The sequence below is a fragment of the Rhea americana genome, unplaced genomic scaffold (assembly GCF_003343005.1).
Source record: "Rhea americana isolate MKP2758 unplaced genomic scaffold, rheAme1 scaffold_217, whole genome shotgun sequence".
Classification (NCBI taxonomy): Eukaryota; Metazoa; Chordata; class Aves; order Rheiformes; family Rheidae; genus Rhea; species Rhea americana.
Window position 1 is genome coordinate 939,315 of NW_028186317.1, and position 11,820 is coordinate 951,134.

General features: G+C 50.5%; 2 protein-coding genes across 2 annotated transcripts in view; both read right to left on the reverse strand.

The window, feature by feature from the left end:
- YBX1 (Y-box binding protein 1) overlaps positions 1–361 on the reverse strand; it is an 11,314-nt gene extending 10,953 nt beyond the window's left edge. The window contains exon 1 of the mRNA XM_085305230.1: positions 13–361. Coding sequence (XP_085161356.1) covers positions 13–192 — 180 coding nt within the window. The 5' untranslated portion in view covers positions 193–361. The remainder of the gene's footprint in view (positions 1–12) is intronic.
- Positions 362–4,185: 3,824 nt separating this feature from the next.
- The window catches only part of PPIH (peptidylprolyl isomerase H), an 8,772-nt gene continuing 1,137 nt past the window's right edge, over positions 4,186–11,820 (reverse strand). The window contains exons 2-8 of the mRNA XM_085305193.1: positions 11,716–11,756; positions 11,153–11,195; positions 9,940–10,032; positions 8,414–8,501; positions 7,578–7,618; positions 5,982–6,070; positions 4,186–4,380 (exon numbers count right to left, since the gene is read on the reverse strand). Of these exons, the coding sequence (XP_085161319.1) occupies positions 6,002–6,070; positions 7,578–7,618; positions 8,414–8,501; positions 9,940–10,032; positions 11,153–11,195; positions 11,716–11,756 (375 nt within the window). The 3' untranslated portion in view covers positions 4,186–4,380; positions 5,982–6,001. The remainder of the gene's footprint in view (positions 4,381–5,981; positions 6,071–7,577; positions 7,619–8,413; positions 8,502–9,939; positions 10,033–11,152; positions 11,196–11,715; positions 11,757–11,820) is intronic.

Here is an 11,820-nt window from a genome sequence, read left to right on the forward strand (position 1 = left end):
GGCCCTCCCCGCCCGCCGCGGTGCCCTCTCCTCACCGATGACCTTCTTGTCCCCGCCGGCGGGAGGCGCCGCCGAGGCCAGGCCGCTGCCGCCGTTCCCGGAGCCGCCGTTCGGTTTGGAGTCGGCGGGGGCGGCGGGGGCCGCCGCGGCGATGGGGGCGGCGGGCGGCTGGGTCTCGGCCTCGCTGCTCATGGCGGCGGCTGTTCGGTGCGGACGGTGGTGGTGACTAGGTGCGTTGCGCCGCCTCCCGCGGTTTGATGGTGACTGAGGCCGGCCGAGGGGCGGGGGGGGGGCTGCTCCCTGCTCCGGGCTCGCTGAGCTCCGCTCTCCGCTCCCGATACCGATCGAACTGACCACAATGGCGGCCCGCACCGGCTAGCCACCCCGCGCGCCCCGCCCCCCGCGCGSCCATTCGCCGCGCCGCCTGCCCGTCCGGCAGCGCGCCACCTCATTGGTCCTTCCCCTTCTCCCCGCAGCCCGCGCTGAAATTCCTATTGGAGAAACCGCCTGCCTTTTTACCACAGCCGCACGCTCATTGGCTGCTCCGCCTCGGAGCTGCCAGGCTCCCTATTCTTGCCGGCCCCCTCGCCGGCCCCGCCCCCGCGAGCCCATTGGCAGCCGCCGCCGCCGCTCCCGCCCCCCTCCCGGGCCAGGCCGGGGAAGCGGCCGGGACCACGTGGCCGCGGGCGCCTCCGGCCGGCGCCGCGTCCCCTGCGCGGGACCGGGACCGGGACCGCGGGACCGGGACCGGGACCGGGACCGGACCCCGTCCCGGGATGGCACCGGCACTTGCTCCAAAGGACACGCCGGCGGCGTTTCGCCTGGCTTAAAAAACGTGGGACAAAGCAAGCGCGCGAGCCTGTCCCCAGCTGCAGCCCTCCCGCAGGAGCGGGATGCGATCCCAGCTGCCCCCAAAATTAATAATAATAATCAGGAGAAACGAGCCTGCAAGTGTCGATTAAGAGTAGAAAATAACGGATCTGGAGACATGACGAAGCTTTTTGCAACGTGTAATTACGGGCAGTTAACGCATTATAATCCAGCCCCCGAGAAACAGCGTGCTCCAGGGCACCGCTCGGCCCCTGGGCAACGGTGGCGGCAGAAGTGCCACCGCCGGCGTCCCCGCGGACCCGATCCCGGCGAGGCCGCGGGCAGAGGTCGGCCGCCCTCTGCTCGCTCCCCGGGGCCGCGAGAGGAGAGGGGAACGGACCGGGCCTCGCGTGCTGCAACGCGGGAAGGCCCGGGCACCCGGTCGGGTTTGTGTTGCTCTCCAAGGAGCTGGTCTGATTATGGTTACTCAAGGTAAATGCCTCCTAACTGAGCCGTTTAAGAGCCAGGCTGTAGCCTCAGGTCAGAGGTCTCTTTACAACAGCCTTGCTTTTAATTAGGCCTGTCCTAAACATCCGGTCCTTCCTTCACAGGGCCACAGGAGGAGGAAGATGTGGGAGGCAGCATCTCCCTCAAAGGACCAGCTCGCCTTCACTGAAGCCACCTCATCCGGCAGGGAAAGCATCGGGGTGTTTTATCTTAATGGAGCCTTGCTCAAATGACCGTCTTTTGTCTCCATCCCTTGTCTTTGCCTTTCAGCGTCTCGGAGAGATCCAAGAAAGCGTCTGTCGGACTCTCCAGAAGGAAGGTCCAGGGAAACCAAGCCGTCTTCTTCGCTGAGCATCCCCCTGGGACCAACAACTTCAGCATCGCTTTCCCCACCCCAGGCCAAAATCTTGAGCCTCGGATCCCGACGCTGCAGCAGCACCACAACCACCACCAGTGTCGCGTGGGGGGCACAGCAAGGCAGCACCGGTCGATCTGACAGTAATCCCAGACAAAAATAAAGGGACAGCTGATACAGGGCTTGATTAATGGCCTGTTTGAAAAGAGCACTGTAATTACTGCCAGCTGAGCAGGGTTTATGGACACAGGTCTCATCAGATCAACTTGTCTTCTCTGTGAGATCTCCAGCTCTGCCAAGGAAGGGAAGAGTTTTATTGCAATACACTTCTGCAGAGCATTTGCATCAGTATCATCACCCTGATTAAGAAACTAGAATGATATCACAACAGGACGATGCTTAGTAATAAAGTAAATTAATAAYCAATTTAAAAATGTCTGAAAACGTAATGGCAAATGGGAATCCAGCATGCAAGAGACCCTACGAGGACTCTTGAGCTGTTGACCAGTTTTATCAAAGRTTTAGAAGACGTTTTCAAATCTCCATGACGACACCTGCGAGGACATGAGGGCCTATGTGGCCTTCCCAATGGCTAGTGACTTTACTCTAGGACATGGCAATCTTTTGAGGTGGGGGCAACACAGCAAGGTTGAGAGCCTAACGTGATCCTCGGGTGAGTCAAGAGCCAGGCAGAAACACTGCCATATCCACAATTTAAGCTGGAGATCAGAGAGAGAAGAGTGATCACAAGGTGGAAACATCTGCTCTACTGCAAGAGATTCCAGGATTTGTTTAGCATGAGATGGCTGAAGGGTGACTTCATCGTTGGGAATTAAACGTGAAACTGCGGCGTTTGAGAGAGCTTTCACCCTGCAGATGTGGAACAGCAAGATCCATGGGCTGGAAAGCTGAAGCTCGACACACTGAGAGTCAAAGGCAGAGGTGCATTTTTAAACAGGTGATACAATTAACCATTGGAACAACTTCCAAAGAGGTTGTGATGGATTTGCCACTGCTGGATATTAATTTGGGGAAGTCCTGTGACCAGTGCTGTGAGGGAAGTGAGACTAGCTGATCGCAGCGATATAAATACATCAGGCTGTGGAAGCGCTGCTGAGCCTGGACCCAGAAATAGGCTGGTTTCCCTGGTGAAAAAGGCATGGTGAATTTGAGTATCCCCAGCCAGAACTGCGACCCTCTGTGCTGCAGCTGGCAAAAAGAGCTCCCTTGAGCAGCCTGKAGCTAAGTTCGTGCCTCAGCCCCACAAGGAAGAGGTGTTTGAACCCGTTCCCCAAGCAGGAACAACAGGTGAGTTCATCTCTTTGGTCTCCACTCTCTCATGGCTATTAGCGGGGTCCWGTCTTCTCCTCCATGTGAGGAATTTCAAACCCTCAACTCATAGGAAAGAGCCCTACGCTGTTTATTGGGGGCTGGGGAGTAAAGGGATGGCTTGCTTTATGTTTCCTTCGTTACCTTATTTACCACAGGTAGGAGAAGGTGAGATGCCTTGGGCTGGAGAGGAGGGAGAGCGAACGTCCTCTGCAGCCAAGCAATCCCAGGAATTGGGACACAGAAATCCTGACAGCCAGAGCCTGCTCCAAAGACTTTAAATAGCCAGGAGATAAAAGAGCACGTCAAAGTTGTACTGGAGGATCTGCCCTCCAGTACGTTACTGCCTGCTGTCTAATACGCCCAGGCAACGCGCAAGCTAAGTGTGCAGATGGCTCCTCCCCGAGACAGCCCCGCACAAYGCACCTTAGGCAAAGACCATAAAACCGGCTGCTGCCCGAGGAGCGATGAGGCACATCGGGATGGGCTGAAGCCGTTACACGTGACGGAAGAGACTCTATCCAACCTCCTTTATATTTCATCCGCCAGATGAGAAAACTCACCTTGGAGCTCAGCCTGCTGCAGGGAGATGAGCAGTTTTCCCACCAGCCTCYGGCTCCGCCACCAAGGGGAATTAGGAAGCCAGATTTCTCCTCCTGAAACGTAATCGTTCCCTGGGTCCCAGCCCAAAGGCCTGCTGTGATCGCTCCTAAAACACACGCCCTAAAACATACCATCTCCTTGGCCTAGCATTGGGATGTGCTGGGGAGGTTTTACAAATGCTTGTTTACAACATAACTCACCTCTGGCTTTTGGTACCTCTACTGAGCCCAGCAAACTCGCACTGCTGAAGCCTTTGTGCCAAAGCTATTTCTTGTGCTTCAATAAGCCTGAATGCAAGAGGTCCTCGAAAGTCCCAGGATGCCAATAACCTCTCTGCCAGGCAGCCTTATTTACCAGGCAGGAAAAGAGCTTGTATAGCATGGCTCTGCTGTGCTCCTCTCACACCTTCAGGCCCCTTTTCTCCCTCATTTTGTGAATGCCCAGCAGCAATGCCCCTCAACACCACGCTTGGGGAACATCCCCTACGGAATAGGCCAGAGATAACGCACGTGGCTGAAGATGCTACAGCCCTGCTAGCCAGAAGAGTCTGCTCCCAAGCATGTTAACTGACATGCACTGCACATGTTTAACAAAATGCTTTATTTACATTTCAACATGTAAAAAAAAATAATCCAAAGAAACATGATAGATGCCATCTATTAAATAATTTCAGGAGAACATCAAGAACGCGGGTCTAGCCTGCGGAGAAGACTGGGGCAGTGGGAGAAGTGGAAATGCTCAGAGCCAGCACGTGCCTCATCACCAGCAGAGGAGCACTGAAACAAAGAAGAACAGACAGCTCTGAAATGCCGGAYTGCCATCCCTAAGTCATCCTACGAGCAGCGCGACTGTGCAGCAACAACACYAGGTCCCGCTACAGCGATGTTCAAGTGAGTAGTACTTGCTGCATGTACTAGCTCACATCAAACTTGTCTATGTGACCTAGGGCACCCAAAAGTCCTCCTAGGTCTCCCTTCCACACATTGCATCTACCTTGGGACCACCAGTGCCCACTTTCCTCTACTGCTTTTAAAGGAGCTCGACAATGAATTGATTTAGCTATCTGAAGCAGGTGAGAGGCAGCAGGATGCAGAAAGGCAATTCCCAAGACCTGGCTAGAAAGCAAGCAAGGTGACACCAGCCCCAGACCTAGAAGTGAAGTGGGGCTTCCAGTTGCAAGTGAAAGTTGACAAGAGATCACATACAGGAGCTTCAAACAGGAATGATCAACAGGTTTGGGCCAGGGGACAACCCTACAGGCTATCCAGCACAGGGGTCTACCCATCTGCAAGGGAGTTAGTTACTATGGTTATCCTCATCTTCAGAAGCATGTAAATGCCACAAAAGTGAACAGGAAAATGGAGGAACAGGTAAATTCCTTCTTGTCACTTCATCAATAGGAGCTCCCAACTTTCTGATGTGCTGCAGATCTGAAAGCCTTTATTATGGCAGCGGGGATGCATCTTCATRAGTAATTCCAGATGTCTTTGGGAAAAATCATTTCATGGAAGGTCAAGAATTGTGTGGAGTCGCTTTTGTCACTGCCTGCCTGCTGAAATCTGAAAAATCAGCAACCAAAAGGCTAATACAGCAGATTTTTGACAAGCTGCAGCCTGACGCATTGAAATCTGGACAGATTTGTTTAAATGGCTGGGTTTTTTATGGTGAAGTGGGCGGACAAACGGAAGCAGAATACTGCATCTTAGCCTCAGCTCTGTCTCACGCCTATCAGTTTACTCAAAATGAAGCCTGACCAAGGGCCAGGCAGAGTGGAAGAGTCATAATAAACCCTGAAGATATCACCCTTTGGGTGAGGACAGTAGTATTTTTCTGAATTAAGGGGAGACTACGTAAACGTGATAATTCTTGGCCTTTCAGTGGAGGCAAGAGCACAGTCCCAYGGCTGTGCTGAGCAAGGAGGTCTTCCTTCAGCACTTCTTCGTCCTTGCCTCTCCCACGTGACAGCCTGCAGGTCAAAGCGAACCCCTCCAGTCCCCCCAGACTGCCTGGGTAATACCAGCTTGTTTCCACTTGCAGCCTCCTTTCCATCGACTGGTTTTTGAAGTTGAGGCTTCAAGGCAGCCTAACCTCATCCAAGCCAGGCCTGCCATGACCCCATCTTCCCCTCGGTTGCAGCTGCAAAATCCTGTTCCTCCCTTGTACTGCCTTTGGTACTTGGGCAGCTCAGAGGGAACCCAGTTCAGGGAATTGCGCTGGCATAAAATAACCCTGTTAGAGAAGAGTTTTGGGGTGGTTCAGTGAGCTAGATCAGCTCCCTGCAGGTTCAGATGAATGCAAAAACAAGTCGAGAGAAAAGCGCRGAGCACAACTGCCCACAGTTCAATTGCACTGAGTGCCGTGAAAGACAGACACTTACCACACTTCCCTTTGATTGCTTTACATTTCCCCACACTGAGAGATCACAACTGGCAGCTTGGGTTTGTTATTTGGACCCGTAGGCACATTCTGGGAACAAACGAATATATAACGTTACACATAAAAACACAGCRAAGCCAGTGTACAGGTACTTGAAGACTGACTGGGAGAGGTCCGTGCAACATCAGGAACGTGGAAATCTGGACTCAGCTCTGAGTAACTCATAAGCACCATCACACGTTTTGGCAAAGGATCCTGCCCTGAGCCCGCAAACCCTCTTTGTACACTGAGGTTTGGAATACAAACTGGATCTCGATGCTTTGAACGGGAGGGAAAGAACAGAGCAAAAACTGGAGAGCTTCTCATGAGCTAACAGCAGGCATCACATCACTTGTGGCTGCTCTGGCTCAAATCTTTAAAGCTACTAATTACAGCTGCTGCAAGCAAAGTAAACTTGTATTTGTACAGACTGGGGAGCTATCAGAGATAGGCACAAAGCATCCCTAAAAATCAGGCAGCTGAACTACTCTTCCTGCTGGACCTGGCTGCTATTAAGTCTTACAATGTAAGTCTCTGATGTATTTTCTTTTAATTTGCGGTGACTTGCATCCTACAAAGCAGGACACCATGTTCCTTCCATCAGTGCCCACAGAGGTGCTTTTGGCAAAGGGAATCTGCAAGGGATATCACCTCTTTCATGTGCAGCCACATGGTAATTTCTTTTCCAGTCTGGCAATGCTACACCTCCAATTAGCAGTATGATGCACTGTGTAACTACACCATTTAGGCAGCTAGTGAGTAAGCCCAACATAGTTCACTCACAAAAAACAATCCCTAAAAGAGGGCTCGCAGCAAGTGGATTGTACCGTGCTCTCATTTCTTGCGTGAGATCTTGCCTCAATACCTAACAGTTTTCAGCTCTGTTTTCTCCCCGCTTCTCGGATTTTCCGATAGCAATCAGAGCCCCTGGGTGCATTTCCTCACCCACGACAAGAGCGTGTGTACAGTTAGCACTGGCTATTCTGGGGAGCACGGTGCTGATTTATTAAATTTACTCAGTATCCTGCCATCACACCCAGTCACAAGTTATTCCAAACAGGGTAGCAGCCATCACCCCGGGTGTATTTATCTGCAGCTCCTAGAAGCCCAACAGAGGCCTTGTTCAATTTTTCATAGAAATGCTGATCACAGACCAGCTGAACTGATGATTTAGCTTCCATGAATAATGCCATGCAATGACACAGAAGTGATCCGCTCTGCATTCTTGTTTGAGTTGCTGAGGGAACAACTTTTCAATTCAGCTTCACGAACAAACCCAACGCGTTGCAAATAATGTCACGAGAACACAATCCCTGCTCAAAAACAAAGTAGCCATCACAGAGGCACAGCATTTCTAAAGTTAATCTATATGACACAGCCTCTGCCTCGACAGATCTCCTATTATTTTATGATGACAATTGATAATACCATTTACCATCACTAGTATTCCCTGCTATCCTGTACACAGGCAGTGCGAGAGAATAGAACAATCCTTGTTTCTCCCCCACGTTATTTTCCAATGTGGACATTCAGAGGAAAAAAGCCAAATTCAACTTACTTCAATTTTTCTCATGACTAACAGCCCATCGATGATTTTACCTAGAATGGGAAAAAATATCCATTTCAATAGGACCTATTTTCACCTTCTCCGGCTCCCAGTTCATCACATCTACATGAACTCTTGTTCTTCCAGAAAAGCCTTGTGCAGTGTGCAGCAATTTGGCGCTCTGGGCTTTGTCACTGCTCTCTAAACAATCCTTCTTCAAGCATTTTCCGTGTTCAGGACAGAATAAGCGCATTTTCCCAACCCAAGGATGGCACGTGTGTAAAAATCTCTGTTTTGAGACCTACCTTTGTAGCTTGTGCTATATTTCAACACAACTGACATCTCCATCAATATGACATTTGCAGTAATGCAAAACTGACAATGACTAACTTCAGCGAGTCTTAAGAATTGGAAGTAGTGGTAAGAAGTAGGATGTTGGCTTAACGCCAGGCCTTGAAGTCCTACGACTCAAGAGGCAGTAGACAAAAAGTGAGCAGACGTGGTTTTGAAAAGGTCAYTATCTAAAAACCTCCCCCGAAAGCTCAACTTGGGGCCAATCCCACTCTCTGACAGTAGAGAGGAAGGTATTCTGTTGCCCATCTATCCCTCTGCGCTGGCACAACTTACACGGTCACACGATATACTGATCCAGGAACTGATTTGGATTAAAGCTAACCTGGGGGAAAATGTTTCATTTCCACAGTGACCCATCTCAACATCTGGCTGCACAAATACCTCTGCCTGCATGAGGAAAAGGGAAGGAACAAGCAGTCTGTGTTTCTTTTAGCAGCTGGGCCACGGAAGATGTCCACAAGCAGGTATACCAGGCCTGCACTGCAGGTACTCACCAAACACGACGTGTTTCCCATCCAACCAGTCGCATTTGGAGCATGTAATGAAAAACTGACAGCCRTTGGTACTCGGACCACTGTTTGCCTGGGAGTTGAATATAAAAATGCTCAAAATTAGACCTTCCCAAAGCTGAAGGCATCTCAAATAGGAAAGAGATAGGAAAGAGCTGTTGTTCTCAAGCTAGCCTGGGGTTATTTTTAACTTCTTGCTACGCAAACCAAAGGAAACAAGATACACATCTGCAGGAGAGCACATTGTGCTGGGACGTGGCACATCACCAAGTCTGGTCCCGCCAGTGCTTGTAAAAGCCAAGTCACCAACTAACATTCGTACAAAGGCACGATCAGCACAAGGGTGTGCTGAAACCCAGACTTTCGAGCACGTTCCTGAAAAAACGCTCAACATTCTGGTGATTACTGACTGACTTCGTAGGTGGCCTCAGAATAAAAAGRTTTCTGTTTGAATTACCAGGATGACAAAGCCAACAATGATATTGGCACACGGTTGACAGGAACAGTGTGATGAGGGGGAGCAATTCACGCTTGAGTGCTAGACCCAGAGCATTCATCCTCTGCTGGGGAAACATATCTGCAACTCCTAAGGCCACTGTGATTTTTCAAAGCTCTTTTGCCAACCAAGTCGTACGAGAGCATGCTCCTGTGCTGACAAGCGAGTTGCACAAGTCCTGCAGCTGCACGGCTGCGCAGGACRTGGGTCAGACAGAATCTGCTCCTTAGTGCTAACCAGCTTCGGAACGGCTTGGACAGCCCCCAGTTTGGTCCAGCAGGATGATTCTGGAGCCRTGGTGCTTCAACATAAAGCCCAAAATACTGTCATGGTATCCTCGCTCCCGCTGCTTGCTTAGATGTTTCATGACACCTCCTTTTGGGCCATGCTTTGAACTGAATGAATAACTGATCCAAATAGTAAAAGCCCAAAGCAAATGTTTTTAAGGGCAGGGCAGCTAGTAGAGCTAGGGAACAAACAATTCTGGAGAGGCAACTTAAGCACTGGCCCCAGTTGTTTTTGTTGCAAAAAATAGTGTATGGTTYCTACCAAACAACATGTAACAGTTGCAGTTTCTCCTACTACCTTGAGCAGGAAGTATACATTACAAAAGATACCATGGTAACATTGCTATGGCTTTGAAGCTCCCAAATCTGTTTGTTTCATCCTTGCTGCAAGTCAGCATTCAACAGTGGTATCAGGGGAGGGGGAAAAAAAATCCACTTGCTGCAGTACAAAATCTGCAAGAATCAAGTTGTTCTAAAAGCAGATCAAACCAAGCCTGCCCTGGAAACTCCAAGATGGAAGGACTTTTGCAGGATCAGGACTTTTGTGTTGCTCAGTACATTACTCCTTTAGTTATCTTCTGGCTAGTATTTACAGTTGGTCTTTCCAATCTGGAAGCCAATGGTACAGATTTTTGTTGTGTGGCCCATAACTTCTACATTCAACAGAAAGGCACAGAGAAAGTGCCAAAAACTTTTTAGTCTCATGATTTTCACTGTTTCACGCTTACCATAGAGAGCAGACCAGGAGCAGAGTGTTTGAGCTTGAAGTTCTCATCTGCAAAGGGACCCCGATATATACTGGCTACTCCAGTGCCATCTCCCTGCACGAGAGAAGCGCCCAGTCAGCGACAGCGTTTGTCCCGTAGCATGAATTTAAAATCCCCTAACAAAAGGGCGTTGTTAAACTAAGCCCCAAATTTGATGCCRTGCTGCCATTTAAACGCCACCCGTGAGCCCGTTCGGACGTTTCATCTCTGAAGAGTAGCAGCGATCGGTTTCTAATGACACAGTGCATGATGTGTCACCCCTGCRTCAGGTGCAAACCCGAGCTCAGCGCCGCAGGCCTGGCAGGGTTGAATCCAAGCCTCCAGGAGCGAGGTGGAGGCCGTGCAAGGCCCAGCACGGAGCCGGGCGCTCCAGGGAAAAGCGGAGGGGAGATGGGGCCCCAGGCTGGGGCGACAAGGAAAGCAGAAGCAGTCGTGTGGGAAGAGATGGGTGACAGTGCACTTAGCTATTTCACCTTATTTTCGACAACTTTACTGCAAACGGGGAAGCGATCCCTCCGTTTGGTTTTTAGCGGATCCTGTCTGCAAAGGCACGGCTCGTGCCGGAGGCCGCCCTGCCCTTTTCTCCAGTGTTGCAGGAAGACTCTCGTACGGGGCAGAAGGACCTGAGCTGGGTCCCTTCAGCAGCGCAGCCTTAAGGGTGCTGCAAGGAAGAAGCCTTCAGGGGAAGCCGCAGAAGTAACGTAAACACGTACCTCAGACAGAGTCAGTTAAATTTTACTATTCTGACAGTAATTTCCCTTTCTGCGCTGATTTAATGTTTGCTTCAACCCCCTTTTCCTTCTGCCCTGCTGTATCTTGTCTCCCTTCRCTGCCTTTACCACTTGCAGCTCTGCACCTTTTGCTCTGCTTGCCTGGTCTCTGCTTCTTTTACTGCTGCTGCCTGTGGTTTATTCAGGCCATCAGCTACGAGGCAGGAACGTGTCCCCTATGTCAGGGCCCAGCGTAACCATCCTCAGTCCCCAGGTAGCTTCATAATAATTGTAATTAATAAGCTACAAATATCAGTGCAACCTGTTAAGCTTGCTGAGCTTCAGTGGAACCAACAATCTTTTCTATTTTGAGACAATTCACTAAAAACAGAAGTTAATTTGGAAGAAAGAGTTGCATATTGTACGAGGCAGAAAGAGTACAAAAGAAATACAGAAGTACGTACGTTTACGAAGTCACCTCCTTGGATCATGAAATCCTTTATTACCCTAAAAATAGTAAAACAATACTTATTTCTCYATCAAAAAACGCCTTAAGCAGCTTACTATGCCAGAAGAAGGAGTTATTTCACACAGCCAAAAAAAAAATCACTAGTCTGTAAATACCTGTGCTGTAAAATCTGTGCTGAATATTAACTTCTGTCTGGTAGAAAGTAACTGGGGACTCCCTGCTGCTAAACACGCGACAGAGATTAGGTGATACGTGCAAGGACATAAGCCCTGACCTGGCAGACCAGGAATGGGGGGGGGAACGCCCTGCAAAGCGACCCCCGCGAGTCGACTCCAAAGCTCCAAGAAGGCCACAGTTTCCCTCTGTAATAGCCGAGAGGGATCCCAAACCCCCGAAAGGACAGACCCGGCAGAGGCTCTAGAAAGAAGCCGCCAGCGGCGGCCCCTTCTCCGCACTGAAAAAATACCTCCCAGGCTAACACCGCCGTCGAAGCAGCCCTCAAAACCACGCCCGGCCCCCACGCCGCTATTTARGCGTCTAAACCAAAGCAGGAATTACCTGTGGAAAGTGCTTCCCTTGTAGCCTATAGGGACGCCGTCCTTCCTGCGAGGGAAYGAGGAGGAAAATGGGTATCGCGACGCCAAACCCTCCCGCCGCGCGACC